The sequence below is a fragment of the Ornithorhynchus anatinus genome, chromosome 17 (genome assembly GCF_004115215.2).
Source record: "Ornithorhynchus anatinus isolate Pmale09 chromosome 17, mOrnAna1.pri.v4, whole genome shotgun sequence".
NCBI lineage: Eukaryota > Metazoa > Chordata > Mammalia > Monotremata > Ornithorhynchidae > Ornithorhynchus > Ornithorhynchus anatinus.
Window position 1 is genome coordinate 31,820,474 of NC_041744.1, and position 19,510 is coordinate 31,839,983.

Sequence of the window (19,510 nt, forward strand, 5' to 3'; positions counted from 1 at the left end):
TTTGATTCCCAGGACTTTTAAGCCTGGATCAAAACTGACTTCTGAAGTTGAAGGGTGATACTAGTTTAATTTTAGGGATACCTGTGGTTATGTGATTCTTTTAAGACTCCTAAAAGGAACCATGCATTTAATCTGTTGGAACTAGTTTCAACTTGAAGCTAATTTTCTAAAAATTTTCATTTCTCAAGAGGGAATACTATGTTTCTAGTTTCCCTTTATAGAACCCATGTGTCACTTTGTCCAAACTTATTAGAAATTGGAAAATATTCATTCATTTAATTGTATTTATTGAGTGCTTATTGTGTGCAGAGCACTGTACTAAGTACTTGAAAAGTACAATTTGGGAAACAGAGTCACTCCCTACCCAACAATGGGCTCACAGTCTAGAAGTCCAATATCAATTTATGTAGGAATAGTTATTTTTCCCTTCTGTAAATGTAAAATGAATTTAATAATAATAATTACTGTACTTTTTAAGCATTTAACTTTATGCCAGGCACTAGTCTAAGCACTGGAGCAGATACAAGGGAATCAGATTGGACACAATCCCTGTCCCACATGGATTTCACACTCTTAATCCTCAATTTTTACAGATGAGGTAACTGAGGCCCAGAGAAGTTAACTGACTTGCCCAAGGTCACACAACAGACATGTGGCAGATCCGGGATTAGAACATTAGGTCCTTCTGACTAATTTATATTTACATAAAGATGAGGAAAACCCTAATAAATGAAAAAATTTACATTTCGCATTTATAATCTAAGAACAACAAAGCCATTATAAATGTCACAGCAAGCTTTAGAGAGATGAAAACTATTTGGGAAAATGACAGCTTGTCAAAACAAGAACAACAGTAATCATTATAATTATAGTAATAATATAATAAATAATTATATAATAAAATAATACTTGTACTTGCAGAGTTAGTTTCATTTACAGAGCTCAAAAAATGGACATCTTAATGTTACAGGATGATATTGTCATCAAAAAGGCTCTTGCAGAGGAAAAGAGGAATTATGTCTGTATTCCACAAAAGATTATAATATATAATACTATATCCCACTTCATTCATTTTTTTAATCTCCTTAAAAGTGATTACTCTTTTCTATATTTTTATTTTCTTCCACAGGTTAGTATTTCATTTTTATGACTGCAAATTAAATAAATTCAACAGACTCAGGAAAGATTTATAGCCATTTTCATCCTTTTAAAAGCCTTAATTTTTCCAGTGATTGTGTATTAGCAAGGATTAATTTTTTATAGAAGATTTTCCCTGTCTTCCTCCCCATTTTATGGAAATGGGAATGACTTTTTATGTGCATTTAAATATAGATTGTGTCCCATCTCATGGCAATGAAACTCCTTTTCCAACGAATAAGAAAATCTTTATGCTATACAAAGCAGTGTGTGGGAAATAGCCAAATAGGGACAATTTAGAATTTAATAGATGAGTCTTATAAACAGGACAAAATAAAAGTAATTAATGACACTATCTATTGAAAGTGACATCAGATTGCAGTGACTGTCCAGGCATTTCATCATAATATTTGTAACATTTCTTAAGTGCTTACTATGGGTCATCATTTGCAGATCTCTCAAAGTTTTAGAAATACTTTAGCACTTGTTTGTGCTCTTTTTAGTTAACAATGCTCAAGACAGTTAATATATTAGAGACAGAAAGAGCAGTGATTTTTCCACTTGGAAACCACTTTCAGTGCTCTCACTATCAATGTCTTATGTGCACTGGCAGAGAAAATGAAATGAGTATAACTCAAATTTAGTGGATAATTGGGAGTTCTCTGAATAAAGAATTTTTATTACCAGACAACAAAAAAAGAGCAAAATTTCACAATTGTTATTTTTCCTAAGGTAGCACTTAGTTTTGTGACTTAATTTTGCGTAACAATATATTTCAATCTTAATCCAATTCCCTTAGAGTATATTTGTAATAGTTGTCTTAAAATTATGACATATGGGTTTATTTCTTTGATAGTAGAAGACTCTGAGTGACTAAATTACTCTCTAGATGAAAGTTCTCTATTCCTTTGCTCAAATCCTGAAAGTCATTATTCAACAAATCACTCTATCAGAGCTCCAACTGGTATTTCCGTGAATGCCCTTCTGAAGGGGATTATTGAAATACCTTCAGAGAACGTATATCTTCCCATAGCATTTAGATGGTTGAGTATTCGCAATCATGGCCCTATGAAAAGTCCTAAGGTCCCTTCATTGTATGTGTATGTGGTTTAAATACTAGTTTTGTTCACTCTGCGCAACTAAAATGTTTCACTTCCACAAGCCAATAAATCATGTGTATTGATCTTACTGAAAAAAAGATGAACAGTTCAAGATTGGCTGATATTTTTCTTCTAGAAAAAGGCACACAGTTCCTACAGTTGATCAATCAATTTATCTTATTTATTGAGTACTTAATGTGTGTCAAGCACTGTACAAAGAACTTGGGAGAGTACAATATTAACAGAGTTAGTAGATATGTTCCCAGCCCACAAGGAGCTTACAGTCTAGAAGCGGACTTACAGACTTACAGTCTGTAAGTTTAGAGTTAGTGATTTTCTACCTAGACCTGCACAGTGGATCTCCAATCCAGTGTCCTGCTACATGTAGAATTTGTATGCATTTAAGTTCACTTCAAAGAGAGAATCCAGATGGTTAGTGTCAATTTCCAGCCTTTTGCAGCTCTGCTTCAGGTCAGGTTTTGGTAATAGGTTTGAAACATAGTACTCTTTCTTAACTAATTTAACTGATTCAGAAAAAGAAATGGATTGCCAAGACTTTTTATTTCACAGTTTGTTGACACGCAACTGTGCATTAGTGAATTTAGCTTTTGTTTCAGGTAAATGAGTTTTTTGTGTGTAGCAAATAGCCTGTTTAATTAATTACACTCTTCTTTTTTTATCTCTTAAAAGGATCGTTTCCGTCCATTGGGGTGGAGACGCTCTGTCCCAGCTTCCTGAGGGCAGGATTTTTAAATAGCATCCCAGCCCCGCATCCTGTGTCAGCAGGAGGATCTCTGCCCACTAGGATTCCGGCTGGTAGGTATCCCAAGTGTCTTTGGAGTCTTTCCCCACCAAGGGGCAGCACTAATGGATGACAAGCTGAATCAATCAATAGTATTTGGTAATAATAATGATGGTATTTGTTAAGCACTTACTTTGTGCCAGGCACTGTACTAAGCACTAGGGTGGATACAAGCAAAATGGGTTGGATACAGTACCTGTCCTGCGCTGTGCTCACAGTCTTCATCCCCAGTTTACAGATGAGGTAACTGAGGCACAGAAAAGTCAAGTGACTTGCCCAAAATCACACTGCAGACAAGTGGCAGAGATGAGATTAGAACCCATGAACTTCTGACTCCCAGGCCTGTGTTCTATCCACTACATCATGCTGCTGTGTAGAGCACTGTACTAAATATTTGGAACAGTACTCTACCATAGAGTTGGGAGATATAAGTAGTAAGCGCTTAACAAATACCACAGTTATCATTACTATTATTATTAGAAAAGCAATCAGAAACTGAGTCTGAGTACTGTCTTCTCCTCGAGAGGTTTTGCAAACACACATCTCTATGTCATTGTAGGGAAAATATTGAGGCATTCTCATTCTTATTCATAAGTTGAATTTTCCTCATAATATTCATTAGTTGAATTTTCCTCTCTTAAACCTTATCCTTCCAATTGAAATTAGGATCACTGAGATAAATACAGTTCTATACCAGCATTCTGCATCACTGACAACTTCCCCTTCCCCTCTCTCTCCCTTCCCCCTGCCCACCATAGACTGCCATTCACAATTGAAAGCACAAATGAAATATGGCTCCAGGCTAGCAGGTACAGAAAATAGATGTGCTATTGAATTTCAGTGCAGGTGTTCACTCTTCTCTTTGCCTTGAATGCACAATATAGCAGCAGTCTTGTGGAATTACTTTTTATTGACATCAGGAAACTTAAGTTTTCCAAGTGACTATGCCAGCGGGAAAAAGGGTATTAATGAGCTTGCATCTTGATTGATGATACAATACTTGCTTTGAATTTTGGCCACCTTCTCTTCTGACCTCCATTAATTCCAAATCAAGCCCATGGATAGAATTACCTCTTTCCTTCCAAACTCAGGATCCACTACTCCAATTTTGCAGTACTTTAACTACTCTTTTCCTGTGATTTCCCAACCATTGACTTGGATAAGAAGCACTCTCCAATATTTCCAAGAATGCCAGGTTGCAGGAGATATCTCTGGTTTTAGCTTTGTAGATGGGAAAATGTACCAAAAAATGAAGATTGTAATGAAAGAGGCCTCTGCTTCAGCCAAGTTTCTAACAGTATCAGCTCCAACTTCAACTCATAATTGATAATGCCAGATTAATCATTGGTAAGCATCGTCCAACTGCAGAGGAGGGAACAACTCTTACTGGATTCTTAGCTAAGTGTCAGTGAAAATAAGAATGTTCTGGTTCCCATGATAAAACTACAGTTATATCAACTGAATAGAAATGCTCACTATAAGAAAAATCCACTTATTTACATTGTGGTATGCCATCTTATGGAAGCCCCACTAATATAAAGCATTCCATATAGTTTTCCAAGATCCTCTCCAGTTATTGTTGAGTGGGTGATAGCTGCACACCACTCCTTAAATGTTTATTTAAGGCATCAAAATCCAGGCACTTCATGAGAGATCATTTGGGGTTTTTTTTAAATGAGGCTAAAGATCATTACATTGGAGATTTTCTGTGCATTTAAGGCCCAAGACGAGAGGGTCATCTCTCTCAAAACTTAAAAAGTTGATATAATATTTCAGAATCACACTCACCATAATTTGTTTTGGACAGAATTTGTTTCAGGTGGGCTTCTTTGGTACAGGACTTTTTAAAAATATCTATTTTCACCTTAAATGTGTGTAAGCAGAATTGGCATCCTCAACTGGCATAAGAAGAAAGAGGAGCCATCCTGGTTTTTACAAACACTGAAACCCTAGCAGAATCAATCATATTTATTGAGTGCTTGCTGTTTGAAGAGCCCTGTACTAAGCACTTTGGAGAGTATAGTTGGTACACACATTCCTTGCCCACAAGGAGCTTACATTTAGAGGGATACAGATAAATTACAGTACATTCAAAGCAAACTATAAGCGCTTAGTACAGTGCCTTGCATGCAGAAAGTGTTCAGTAAATATGAATGAGTGAAAGTGCTACAACTAATAAAATAATGGAGAGTGTTACAGAACTGGGAAATTAGGATAAAATATAGTAAAGGAAAATTGTATATAAAGAAAAAATAAGCTAAATGTCAAGAGATTTGACTCTAGACTGTATGCTCATTGTGGGCAGGGAGTATGTCTGGTATATTGGACTCTCCCAAGCCCTTAATACAGTATCCTGTTCACAGTAAGCACTCAATAAGTATGATTGGCTGACTGATTAGGTGGATTCTGGGTTCATTTTTTTCCAGAAAGAAATTTTGTAAATTATAACAAGAAATATGATGGTAGACGTATAAATGGAGCAGAGCACATTCTTCTCACCAATATAACTTCTGTCCAGCTATATATGTATATAGCAGCATGCTCATTTCACAGTTTCAGAAATAATTCATTGTTCTTGACTGCTGAATTTCATCATATATTATAAATATTTAGCTTGCTAGCCTTTTATTGCATTGCCTGTGTCTTTTTGGTATACCAATTTTTATGTATTTAAGTGCTTACCATATTTATTTTATGATATTGGTTAAGCATTAAGGCGATTGTACAAAGTACTGGGGTAGATACAGGTTGGACACAGTCATGTCCCACATTTGGCTCAGAGTCTTAATCCCCATTTTACAGATGAGTTAACTGAGGCAGAGAGAAGTAAAATGACTTGCTGAAGTTCACTGTAGGCAGGTGGTCAAGCAGTTTAGAACCTAAGTCCTTCTGACTCTCAGGCCCATGATCTATCCACTAGGCCATGCCTCTTGTCCAGTGAAAGAGACAATATTTCAGAAATGCAGCCCTTTCGCTTAGATTTTCATAGCTGCTACCATAGTTGCAGAAGCGGCTGAACAGAGGGTAAAATAATCATCATAATAATAGTATTTGCCAAGAGCCAAGCACTGTACAAAGTGTTGAGATAGATACAATATAAGCAAATTTGACACAGTTCCTATCCACCAGGGGCTCACAGTCTAAGAGGGAGGGAGAACAGATATTGTATCCACACTTTACAGATGAGGTAGCTGAGGCACAAAGAAGTTATCTGACTTGCCCATCATTTCAGAGCAGGCAAGTGGTGGAGCTGGGATTAGAACCCAGATCCTCTGACTCCCAGGCCCACGTTCTTCCCACTAGGCCACAGTGCTTCTCCAGCAAAAGTGTTTGTGTCAAACTTCGAATTCACCACTAACTAGAAGGGGTTTTTTTTCAATTCTTGTTTTTCCTTTGATTAAGTGGAAGCTTCCTTAGAAATATTAAACTCCACAAAATACCTCCCCCAGGTGGTATATGTAAAATTGATCTTTTTAAGGTCTATCTCCAGAACTCCATGCCACGACATAACTTTGTTTCCTTCAAGAGTCAGATAATCCAGTTGCAACCTTAGTACTTAGTGTGTGATTTGCTGGTAGTGTGCTGATATTGCCAGAGTGTAGATCACACCAGGGTTTGAAGCACCATGACCCAGCTATTATCCCCTACTGCCAACAAGGATTCCCTTCTTCTGAAGCTCATCAAAAAAACAGCTACTGGATCTAACATCCAATGAGAATCTGTAAACTGGATCTTCTAGATTCCTGTTGGCCACAAAACAGTCCATCAAAAATGTCAGCTGAGAGACCACGTTTCTCTTCATTTTCAGTCAAATATCTGAGGTTTGCAGTATTATTACAAATGCACGTTAATACCAGCCTCCAGTAGGAAACTCTACTGGGAGCCTTATGAGAATTGAGCTTATGTTGCTACATTTAACCTTCATCACATTTTTCTTTTAAATCAGCAATCCAAATGTAAAATCTGACATTTAGAGAGATCGTGATAATTTAATAATCCCATTCCCTAACCCAAAACCTTCAAGGCCTTAGGAAAAAAGAAATTACAGTAAGTGTGGTACTAGGTGCACATTTCATTTCATTTTGAGTTTGTTTTGTGTAAAATCAGGTAATTATCTGGCTGCGGAGAGGGTTATTCAGATAGTTTCGGTAGGAATTGGTATACACACAGCATTTGAGAATTGTAAAAACTGCAAATAGGAAATTGAAAATGGAGTAAGTTCTATTTATTTTATGAGCTGCATTACTCCTCTGTTGAACTATTTGAGCTACTTTTCCAACATTAAAGAAAGATTATTTGTTCTTAGCATTATGCCTGCCACATTTACAGCATTCATCTAATTTGTGTCCAGTAATGACATGGACCGGAAACCAGAATAAGTTTCAAGTTCCCACAGTTGTACTGCATTCATCAATCTACTGGAAATTATCCAGTTAAAGTCCTTTTCATTAAAAGAATAGACTTTGACAATTCTTTATGATTTTTAAAGACAATTTATGAACTTAGCCTTTCTTCTTTTCCTCGGGTGCTTTGCAAAACACATGATTTAATGTCATTCAGCCATAATTACTAAGGAGTTTTACAGCTATTGTCAGGCTGTTTTAAATTTAACTTTCTGTTTCAACTCCTGGGGTCTTCATTTGTTGAATTGTTTTAAAGGCTGAGAAGAGCAACTCAGACTCATTGTATAAAATCAGTGAACATGATATCTCAGTAAAGGCATTATTGATCAGAAACCCACTCTTTTTAGGAGACCCAAAGTGGCACATTTAGTCCATAGGAACAGAATAACTCTAAATTAATGGGACACCAGTCAACTGGCATAATAGCTGAAATATCAATCACCATCTCACAAATCTATTGTCCTAATAAATTCTTCCACTGTTTTTACAGGCAAACCAGTTATGATTGTGGTGGAATACATGGAAAATGGATCCTTGGACTCTTTCCTGCGGGTGAGGTGTCATTTCCAGATGATATTAAAATAAGTAACTGGGAGTTAAAGTTTTGAATGATTTATCATAAATTAATGTTAACTTAATGTTATTCGTGGGTTTTTAGTGAAGAATTGCAGCATTCCCCATGGGGTAAGTTTCTTAGGTACAGGGATACATTAAAGCACAACACACAAAAAAAGATTTAAAGTGAAGAAGATAATTGATTCTACAAATGCAGTTACCATATTTAGCCAAATGTATTATAAACAGTGCTATTAGGAAGGAGGCGATAAATTGAAACCCAAGCTTTGTGACATATGAATATTGTTCATTTTGCTCCATCACTTTTGAGAGAATTTGTAGATGATATTTTTGCTTGGAGGGGGTAGAGCTGGTGGTACACTAACTCATCTATAATTATACTTTCAACATTTTTCAAACTGAATTAGCAAACAAGGTCTCTGTTTAAGCCTATTTCCTTGTTTCCTATTGTTTGATTATTCAGAGAGAGGGGCTGAAAGCATGATTTAGCAAAGGGCAATTTGGATTCAAAGAAGTTGTCAGAGCAGACATTCCTGTAGCTAACACTCATTGGTCATGTCTGCATGGGAAAAGTGTATGTCTTGAAGTTAATCTTTCTAATATAATACTATTGTAATGACAGCACATATTGTGTGCATAACACCAATGCAATGTAGAGGGAAACTCTGTGCAAAGGATGAAAAAAATTCTAACCAGAACATTCATGATGCCACACATGTTTGGTTAGGAATGTAACATGGTATCACTACAAGTTGTACCTGATTGATACTGAGACAACATTTAAATGAAAGGAGAATGCTGGGGAGGTAGACGAAGAAATGCAGTCCCTCCAAACCTCCCACCTGTTGGGCAGGGGACAAAATCCTGCAGGAAGAGGCTCCTAATAATAATAATAGTATTTAAGTGCTTCCTATGGGCTAAACATTGTACTAAGGAATGTACTAAGTAGATACAAGATCAGCAGATTAGGCACAGTCCCTATCCCACATGGGGCTCACACTGTTAAGTAGAAGGGAGAAAAGATATTGAATCCCCATTTTACAGATGAGGAAATTGAGGCACAGAGAAATGACTTACTCAAGGTCACACAACAGGCAATTGGTGGAGTCGGGAGCGTCTTCACTTGGATGTTCCACCTTCACAACTTGAAGAGGTTTGTCAGTGGCAAACTGCCACCTGTCTTTCAGAAGTATCTCTTATCTCTGTCTATAAATCATCCATCTTCCTTATTTCTCCAAATGAAACCATACACCTCATCTTTTTTCTCCCCAAGAACTGCTCCCATATGAAAGGAGAAGCTTTTAAAATCATCACTTCATTTAACGATATAAAATAAAATAGAATTGGGACCATCTAAGATATAGTATTTTGAAGCTTCCAAACTATAATGTGATTTTAAATTTATGAGGCCATCATTTGGTATGGAGATAGATCTGTGGATATCAGTGGCAGACGAGGGAATATATTACATATACCCTCAGGAGAAGACACCACATTTGTAATAATTTTTGGAACTGTAACCTATTGGCTGAGCACACTCTAAACCAGAAAAACAAGGGAAATGAGTTAACTCTGAAGTCTTTTTAGAGTACAGAATATTCTTTTAAAGGGGCACATAATGTATTTCCATTTTTATTGACTAGGCTGTTTTCAACCAGAGGTTTTTTCCCCTCTTTCAAAGAGATGGAAAGCCTGCAGTGGTATTTTTTTCTGTTGCTTTTTCTCACTTTATCTCAGAGAGTTGAGTTCATCTTATCTTCCCTACCTGATTCTCATTCACTTTTGCATTCTTTCAACCCCTCCTTCTGTTCCACACAACCATTAGTATAAGCAGTGATGCTGTGGTTAAAATTGAATTTTTCTTGTTAATCCAGATCAAAGACTGTAAAGTGAATTAAGCACAATATTGGAGTTATCGTAGAGCCATACCAATTATTCTCTTTAGGAAAAAATTTTTTTTTGAATGTTTGGAGAAATGAACCATGTAGTCTTTTTCTGAAACCAATTTCTAAATATATTCTTGGATGATTATCATTCCTACTGTGGAAAACAAATGTTTGAAAACAATTAAATAGTTTGAAAACAATTAAATAGTCAGGGATAGTAATAGTCAAATGATCAGTGACACCCTCTCAGCTCTTCCTCAATAGCATGGCTTCTTTTGCCTTTCCACATGGTGAGAGGTTTTTTTGGCAACGATGTGTCTGGCTTATTTTCTAATAATATTTTCTCCAGGGCTTCTTTTTTCTTCTTATATGGACTAGGTCCTACCTCTCTCCCAAATGGGGAATATTTTAAGGATGCTCTTTCTAAACTGGTGGTGGCAATCAGATCAACTAGTTTCAAGAAGCCAATTGGACAACAAATGTTCACTTCAGAAGTTTACTTTTGTTGAATTATGGAATATCTGAAATGTTTACTTAAACTTGATTCCTTAATTTTACATATTTAATAGTTAAAGTAATTTGGATTACTCTATGCATTACATTATCTATTAAGTACTTAAGGCGTTTGTTGCCTTCAAAATTAGGTCTAAGAAAAAGAGTGATAGTGAAGACAGTAGGGTTTAGAGTTAATAATATTGCAGTTTAAATTTAGTGCCAAACATGTTTCTTAAGAATTTTCACTCATTGCTCCTGCATGGCAGGTGCAAATGACATCCTCAGTAAATTCTAGGACTCTCTTCCATTTCAAATTACTCTTCTAGGATTTGATAATAGGCACCTCTGTGGGTGTATGAAAGGGAGAAGATGTAATAAAGTTGTTGTTTGGTGGTTATTCTTTGCAAAATACAAAGAACAACCAATAAAAACTCTTTCTTGGCTGTCAAAATCATGACTTTGAAAGTATGAAATTAAATATGGAATGTTTTATTCTGTACATATCACAGTGCCAAAGGTGTGAAAAGTCAAAGTAATATTGTCTCATCCTCATTTCTGCCTCAGTTACTATTTACTAGAAATTGCTTAAATTTTAATGTAAAATAAATTTTATTATATAAACTGCAAGAAATAATGAATTTTTAAATAATGCAAAAGAGCATATCACTGTTAAAAAGATACGTATGAGTCACTTGAATCATTTTCTTGAACTATCCGAATGCCGAGAGAAAATATTGATTTAAAAAATTAAAAGAAGGTTTTAAATATTTATGCTCTAAAGTAGTAAATCTTATAAAGAAGGCATTTTACCTTATGCTTGTTATACAGTATATTTAATAATGAATGTTGTATTTTATTAGGTAAATTCTATTCTATTTTTCTTCTCATTCCATTCTTATTCTTGTAAATTGTGTGCAAGCCTTTGTTGTTTTAGGTTTGTATTTTGCAGAGGCCTATGACATATTTCAGAAATGATTTTTCTTCATCCTCATCCCTGAGCTCCTATGTAGCCATATTTAGTAGATGAAAATTGGGGCTATTTTGAGAATTTCTCCAAAATGAACCCTCTGGAATCTCCAACTTATTTTACCTGTGTCACTCAGATAATCTCTACATGATTTTCTTTCCTCTTCAGTCATCTTAATTTCTAGATTCTTCTGTTGTACTGCTTCTAGCAGTCCACTCACTATTAATAGGGGGTATGCATTGTTTGATAAATGAAATCCTCATATAATCTACAAGCCTCATTTTCCCCTTTAGTTTAAAATTCCTCCATTCCCATAAGAATTGCCACCAAACCACCGTATTGGATGGATCCACATCCTCTCACTTCCTCTCAGGCATCAGATTTTCTATGTGGAACTGGAGGAAGAAAAAAGAGAAGTAAGCCTCTTGACCTGTTGATGAACTGATTATTAGAACTCTGAATAATTGAGTCATCTCTATTACCTTTCACTACTTCTATTTATCTCTGAAGAAGAGTCATAGCAGCATTATCTATATGTGTTTCTGAATCTAGATGGAATTCTTTATCAGATTTGGTAATGTTTTTTCTGATCTCTACTATACAAGGAAAAAAGAAAAGTAATTCACCCCTTATATTAATTCCAAACTGAACTTGGAGTATTTTATTATTTTTAAATATCAATCAATCAGTTTCATTGAGCACTTATTGTGTGCAGAGCACTGTACTAAGCACTTGGGGTAGTACAAGATAGCACACATTCCCTGCCCACAGTGAACTTACAGTCTAGAAGGACAGATAGATAATAATATAAATGAATAAATTACAGATATGTACATCAGTGTTGTGGGACTAAATGGGGGGTGGTTTATAGAGGGACCCAATCAGGGTGATGCAGAAGACAGTGGAAGAAACAGAAATGAGAGCTTAGTAATGGAAAGCCTCTTGGAAGTGTGTTCAATAAGGCTTTAAAAGTGGCAAGAGTAATTGTCTTTTGGGTAAATAGGGAGGGGTTCCAGGCCAGAGGCAGGATGTGAGTGAGAGGTCAGCGGTGAGATAGATGAGCTCAAGGTACAGTGAGTAGGCTGGCATTAGAGGAGCTAAATGTGTGGGCTGAGTTGTAGTGGGAGAGCAGTGAGGAGGTAGGAAGGGGCAAGGTGACTGATTGTATATATATATTATGTATATACATTTTAGAAGGGCTCAGTGTTGGTAAGCACCACCAGGATAATTGAGATCCATCGGTGACTGTCTAAGTTTGAATCCACAAGAATTCATTACAGGCTACAGAGGAACAGACCATTGGCAGCTCAGGAACTAATGGAGGTGAACTTTTTGGAGCTGTGGCAAATTCCATACCTTAACAGTGGTGGAAGAAGAAAGCAGTGGCTCTGGGAACAGAACTTAGTTGTGCAACACTAGGTATAAACCTCTGGTTCTAACAAGCTGTGAGATCCTTGTCTGCCTCCACTCTATGCTTTGTAGTAGCCTTCTGTGAGGAAAATGGATGGCAGCAAGATAACCAAGTAGCTGTATGGAGAACTAAAATGGGACACAGGCAAGCCAGGAGATATATACTGTTAGACATGCTGTAGGCACTTCCTGCATATTAACTCAAATTAAATTGAATTGTTTATGGCGGAAGAAGAAATATGTGAGAGCTCCAAGATTTAATATACTTGGCCTTCTGCTGCAGATTAATCAACAGGAAACTATGAATTTTACACTGGCATATGGTTCCTTCCTAGGAAAGCAAAGTCAGGACTACTGCCATTTGTTTACGCAATTCCCTGCACTGATTTAGAATTCTGCTTCTTTTCATCCTTTTCCTTTCTCTCCTGACCTATGTCGTCTAGGTTCTTGTAGAGTCTAATCTCCACTGGAGAGGGTGAGCTTCCCCTCACACCCATGATAGGACAATACCCCATAGCAGGAGCTGGGTTTCAAAGCACTACTGAAACATGTCATTCATGACCTTCTTTCAACTCCCTTAATAGCTCAGGTGGGCCTCCCCAGGAGCCACAGCCTCAAAATAACGACCTATCAGGGTTATTTGTCATGTCTTTGTCTTTTTCCAAAACCTAAGACACTAAATGAGTGAGCATTTGACCTACTGAAGCTTTAGGTGTTCTAATTACAATCACTCCCATTGTTGGCTGTCAGATCCTTCTCATTTTAAAATTTGCACTGGATGACAGCCTGGTGTTGAGAGCAAGCTGTGTATGTCTACTACAGAATGCTGAGAAAGCTTGTATCATTTATTTCTATTACATAACCTTCTTATAACCCAGAATTCTTTAGAAACACAATTGTAAGGTTCTCAAAAAACTCTAGTGGTTAGCTATTGCTCTCTAGACTGTAAGCTCATTGTGAGCAGGAAATGTGTCTGTCATATTGTTATATTGTACTCTCCCAAGTGCTTAGTGCTGTCCTCTACACGCAGTAAGCATTCAGTAAATATGATTGACTGACTCTCCACATCAAGCAGAATCTATGAACCTTTGGCACTTAATAGTCTCTATCTCCCTGGAACCCATCCTCTCTCTTCTTCCACTAAATCTCAGCTTGTACTCTTTGTTCTTCTCAAACTAGTTTACTCATTGTGCCGATTCCCATCTCTCCCAATACCTACCTCTTGCTCATGCCCTCTCCACTACCTGGAATCCCATCTCTCACTATAGCCAACAGACCATAGCTCTCCCTATATTCAAACGTCTTCTGATCTCTGTAGTTTATTTCACTTGCAGTTACCCCTTCAGCACTTCCAAGCCACATAAATGATTGTGTACTTACAATCCTCCATAGCACTTATGTATGTCTTTTAAATAAACCATTACTTCCTCCTAGCTGTAATTTATTCTTGTGGTTCTCTCCCCAGTTAGATTACCTAGAGATTACATATATATGTTTGAGATAGAATGTGTGTTGAAACAAAATTTAAAAATTCTACTATATTGATAAATCCCAATAAATATTATTGCTGGAACTAGAATCCTCTTAAAATTCCACTGAGCTATAAAGGCAGCATTTGTAATCAAACCTTTGTAGTTTAAAGGGCCATGGAAATAAATTCACATATATAGTCATTATAATGCAAGCAGAAGAATAAATGATATTAGCACATACTCGCTATTTTGTTGATTTGACCCAACTATACTTAATTACTACATAAAATCATCTGTTAAATCCGTACTGCTTTACTCTTTAGTCTACTTTCATCCTTTTGAGTGTTTTGCTAAATATTTTACACAATTTTCGGCAGCAGACACCAGAATTTCTTTAAATGGTCATTCTGAGAATGAAAGGCAGACTAAGGGCTCTGTGCTTCTCTTCCTGAAGTTGGAACATAAGCCAACCCACCAGGCTGCAATCATAGCTTAATTCTGAATGTGCCCCTGAGTGGCCACAGAGGGGCCATGTTTAGCTTTTGTTGTCAATTGATTTTTAAAAGGGGAAGGGAGGAGTTATTGGCTGCAGGGTAAACTGCCAATGTTTCAGACCATAACATTTTACCCTCTTTGTTCCTTATTGCTGTACTCATATCTCCTGTTATTTAGGACTCTAGCAGCTTTAAAAGAAGTTTGTCCCCTAATTCCCTGACAACCCTATTTCTTTCTAAGCAACAGAAATGTCCCTATTAATTCAGTATAGGCTGGTCTGTCCCAATGGAATTTATGTTTTCAGTGCTACTTAGGAATTTTTGAATTAATCGTACAGTCAGATAGACTTTATTATGGAAGAGGCAGATTTTCCTCCTCTAGAACTCTGTCTCGGAAGATGGATTGGCAAGATAAAGAGCTAATAATAACACTGAAGTTTTCCCTCTCTAGGTTATCTTTTAAACATTAATTATACAGCAGAGACCTCTTAAGTGGATAACCTTGGTGAAGACTATATCTGTTCTTTTAGGGCAGTATTCATTTTTTGGTATCTATTTGAGTTGAGAGATTTTATCATGGATTTAGCAGGGAGATAGGTTGGTATCACGCACAGCAGTTTTATTCATTTAGAGTAATAGACTTATTCACTTAACAGATCACTACATCATCACTGAATGTAGAAGCTGATTTCCATTGACAGATTTTAAGCTGGACTCTCCCAGTATGGAATCTGCTCCCAGGATTTATTTAGTCACCTCTGGAGAGGTCATTAACTCCTTTAGGCAATTAATGTGCAATTTGCTAGATCACTGTTTCAATAGATCATTTTCCATAAACTAAAGACATTAGTACACTTACTTCTCCTAGAAGGCTTCTGACAAACACCACATTAAGGAAAACATGCATTTTAGATGCATGGTTTCAAACTATTCAGGTACCTCGGAGTTAGTGTGTTAAGAACCAATGGCCATTCTCCTGCACTTTTTTGTGAGATTATGCTGAGAAAGGTTGACTAATGCATCAGTTAATATGCCAAAGGTAAATATTTTTAACTGATCAATGTTTTGGGGGCTCATTCTTGGCACTCTGTAGAACACAGGCCTCCAACAATTCATCTTCCACCTAAAATCATACTTGGAAGATAAGATTCTTAACTAAAAGTAAAGCAAATAAGTTTCTTGGTTTCACCAGGCAGAACACTTCTTATGAAATTGTTTAATGAATCATGCATTGTGGGTTTCCACCATTGGGGAGGCAGATTGAACTCAGGATTATAACCCCTCACTTCCAATTGAGTCAGTGATTCCTATGACACAAATCCGAGATTTCCTAAGGAAGGGGAGAATGGAAGATAACTCTGGATTTTCTGAAGTGCTGTTAGGGGTAGGAAAATTAGCTAAAACTATCCCATTTCTCTCCTGAAACAGCACACCATCTTGTGAAGATGACTCTTTGTATCCTTCAAGAATTAGGGTTGTTCTTAAAATCTTCATCACAGCAAATTTGCACCTTTTCAAATTTGCAGCTTCTAGGTCTTTCATTGCAGCCTCAAGCAAGACAGCCAACTGCAGAATGTACCGGACCTACCACACAACCCAGTTTTGCTCCCACTTTGATGGGGAAAGAGTAAGGTAGAACATCTTCAAATCTAACTGATGGTCCCTGAACTTTTCTCTGTTGTGCTGCATACATCAGATCTGCAGTGCTGTGTCTCAGCCAGAGGTCATGTTATGATTCAGGTATGCAGAGTGGACCATATTTTTCATTGTTCAGAAGGATTCTGCATAAGCATTTTATCATTGATAGAAAACAATGAGATTCCCTAGTAGATTCCACATTCCACCCTCTCCCCTTCTTGAAAATGGTGATGATTCTCGTGTCATCTTTGAAATCTTACAGCATTTCCTGAGTATTCCACTTTGAGGAAAATTCATACACTTCTGACAGTTGAGAAGCAGCGTGGTGTATTGAGTAAAGTACAGGCCTGGGAGTCAGAGGACTTGGTTATAATCCTGGCTCTGCCACTTATCTGCTGTGTGACCTTGGGCGAGTCACTTAACTTCTCTGTGCCTGAATGACCTCATCTGTAAAATGAGGATTTAGACTGTGAGTCCCATATAGGACATGGAATGTGTCCAGTCTGATTAACTTGTACCTCCCCTAACACATAGTACAGTGCCAAGTCCGTCACTACTCAATATTTCATTATAGTGTCCTTACTTCTAGGTAAGATTCTCTCTGTGATAAGGGTGGTCTCAAGTGTTCTCTTTAGCATTGCTATAGTGGCATGTGTGGGGCCATAGAACTTCTTTATTTCCCAAAGGAGTTCTGCATCCAGAAAACATACACATTCCAAGCAAAAGGATGGATGTCAAAGAGGGCACCCCTCACATAATTCCTCCAAGCATTCTTTGGATCTTCCAGAAGACAGAACACTAATTTGAGATGGACCATTACCCAACCCAGTAGGGTATTCTGAATGGGTTTGGCACAGGTTGCTTTTCAGAAAGGCATACTGATTACTAGTCATTAGATATATGAAATTTTGCCAAGTAGTTTCTTTCTTTGACCTGATTGGTACAGTGCTTAGTTCAGCATATGGCACACAATACACCTTTAAGAAATATCAAGCAATTAATGGTATTTATCGAACACTTATTGAATGCAGAACAATATAGTAAGTGTTTGGGAGAGGACAATACAGCAGAGTTGGTAACACTTTCCCTGCTCACATAGCTTACCACAATTGTTCTTACCACAATTACTATTATAATTAATATTGTCATTTTCATTATTATTATTTGCTTTATCTTCAGATCCTTCTTTTCCCTGGGGGTGGATTACCCTACTGGAGTCCACTCCTTTCTTTACTAAGAAATCTCCATTCCTTCAGATTTGAACAAAGCACATATACAGATTTTCTTCAATGCAGTAGTTCTATTTCACAGTAAGAGTCACTTAGAGAATGCCTTCAAATACATTAGAAACTTGGAGATTATTATAGTCTTACTCTGACTCTCTTGCAGAAACATGATGGCCACTTCACAGTTATTCAGCTGGTTGGGATGCTTCGAGGAATTGCATCAGGCATGAAGTACCTCTCTGATATGGGTTATGTACATCGAGACTTAGCTGCCCGGAATATACTGGTTAACAGCAACTTAGTGTGCAAAGTCTCTGATTTTGGTCTCTCCCGAGTGCTGGAAGATGATCCTGAAGCTGCTTATACAACAACTGTAAGTACTTCTTTAAAATCATTGGTACAGTTTCAATATAAGCATGCATCCTTTGTCAAGCATTTGCTCTTCAGAGCTTTTGACTTTGTGATTTAAACATTTTGTAAAACCTCACACTGTGCCAAGTCATCTTTGTGACTCTGTTCATGAAATAGTTCTTGTGTCTCGTCATGAAATTTTCCAGTTTTATAGGGCTTCAAAGATGACATGTAGGCAAGCCAGTTGCTTATAAATTATCAAATATTTCAGACACTTTCTTTCCTTCTGTCTTTCATCTCTCTTCTTCAATTTATGGTATTTTATCTTTACAAAAACAAATGCACGCAAAGATTGGAAAACACTTGCCAAGGAAGTAGGATTCCCTTTTCACTTATAGTGAAAGGAGCATCTGGTTCAACTCTTCTGCAGCAATCTTATACAGTGTGAGATAACTGCTTTAATTAGAGAACTTGTACTCAGCAGGATGCCATGGAAATGTTTGAGGTTGTCTTTGAAGGGAGAAATAGCATTCTATCCTGTTCAATATGTTGCAACAAAACTAGTAGCAGTGATAGCCTCCATCCCACCCACTGCACCAGGGAAGGTATGTTTCCCAGGAGTGGGTGGGGAAAGGACCCCAGCTGTTCTTGACACATAATATGAAATTAACAAATATTCTTATTAGTAAATATTATTATCATTATTGTGTTTGTCAAGTGCTTACTGTGAGCCAAAAAGTATTCTAAGTACTAGGTAGATACAAGTTAATCAAGTCAGATATAGTCTCTGTTCCACATAGGCTTTACAGTGTAAGTAGGAGGGAAAACAGGCATTGGTACTATTCTTATTCTTTCAAAAAACAACAAGATGCAGCCCAGGAGCCTGGAGTGTCGGGAACAATAGCATTTTTTCTCTTCTCGCCTCCATGGGATATTGCTGTTCTACTGCAGCAAGTATTCCAGGGGTGGCTGGTGGTAAGAGGGGGGTGGGGGGGGCGAGAGAGAGAGAGAAAGAATGTGTGTGTGTGTGTGTGTGTAAAAGAAGGAAATGGGGGATGAATAGGAGAGGATACAGTGTAAAGCAGGGGCTTTGAGGTGGAATGCTATTTTAAATAAAAATATAGAGATTCCTTTTATAGAGTTGAAAATCTCTGCCTTATACTGTGAATTCTATTTCTTCAATCAATCATTATACTAAACGCTTGAGAGAGTACAATATAACAAATATAACAGATTTGGTAGACACATTCCCTTCCCGCAACGAGCATACGGTCTAAAGTGTTATTAACATAAATAAATTACAGATATACAGATAAGTCCTATGGGGCCAAGGGAGGTGAATAGAGGGTGCAAAACCAAATGCAAAGATGACACAAAAGGGAGTGGGAGAAGAGGACATGAGGTCTTAGTTGGGGATGGCTTCTTGGAGGAGATATGCTTATTAAGCTTTTAATAAGGCTTGGAAGATAGGGAGAATGATCTTATCTCGGATATGAAGAGGAGGGCATTCCAGGCCAGAGACAGCATGTGGGTGAGAGGTCGGCGGTGAGGCA

At 37.2% G+C, this 19,510-nt stretch overlaps 1 protein-coding gene across 6 annotated transcripts in view; it reads left to right on the forward strand.

The window, feature by feature from the left end:
* The window catches only part of EPHA6 (EPH receptor A6), a 371,578-nt gene that overhangs the window by 290,272 nt on the left and 61,796 nt on the right, over nt 1-19,510 (forward strand). For all 6 annotated transcript variants that reach the window (XM_039914480.1, XM_039914479.1, XM_039914478.1 and 3 more), the window contains 3 exons: nt 2,928-3,053; nt 7,933-7,994; nt 17,770-17,979. In XM_039914480.1, the coding sequence (XP_039770414.1) occupies nt 2,928-3,053; nt 7,933-7,994; nt 17,770-17,979 (398 nt within the window). The remainder of the gene's footprint in view (nt 1-2,927; nt 3,054-7,932; nt 7,995-17,769; nt 17,980-19,510) is intronic.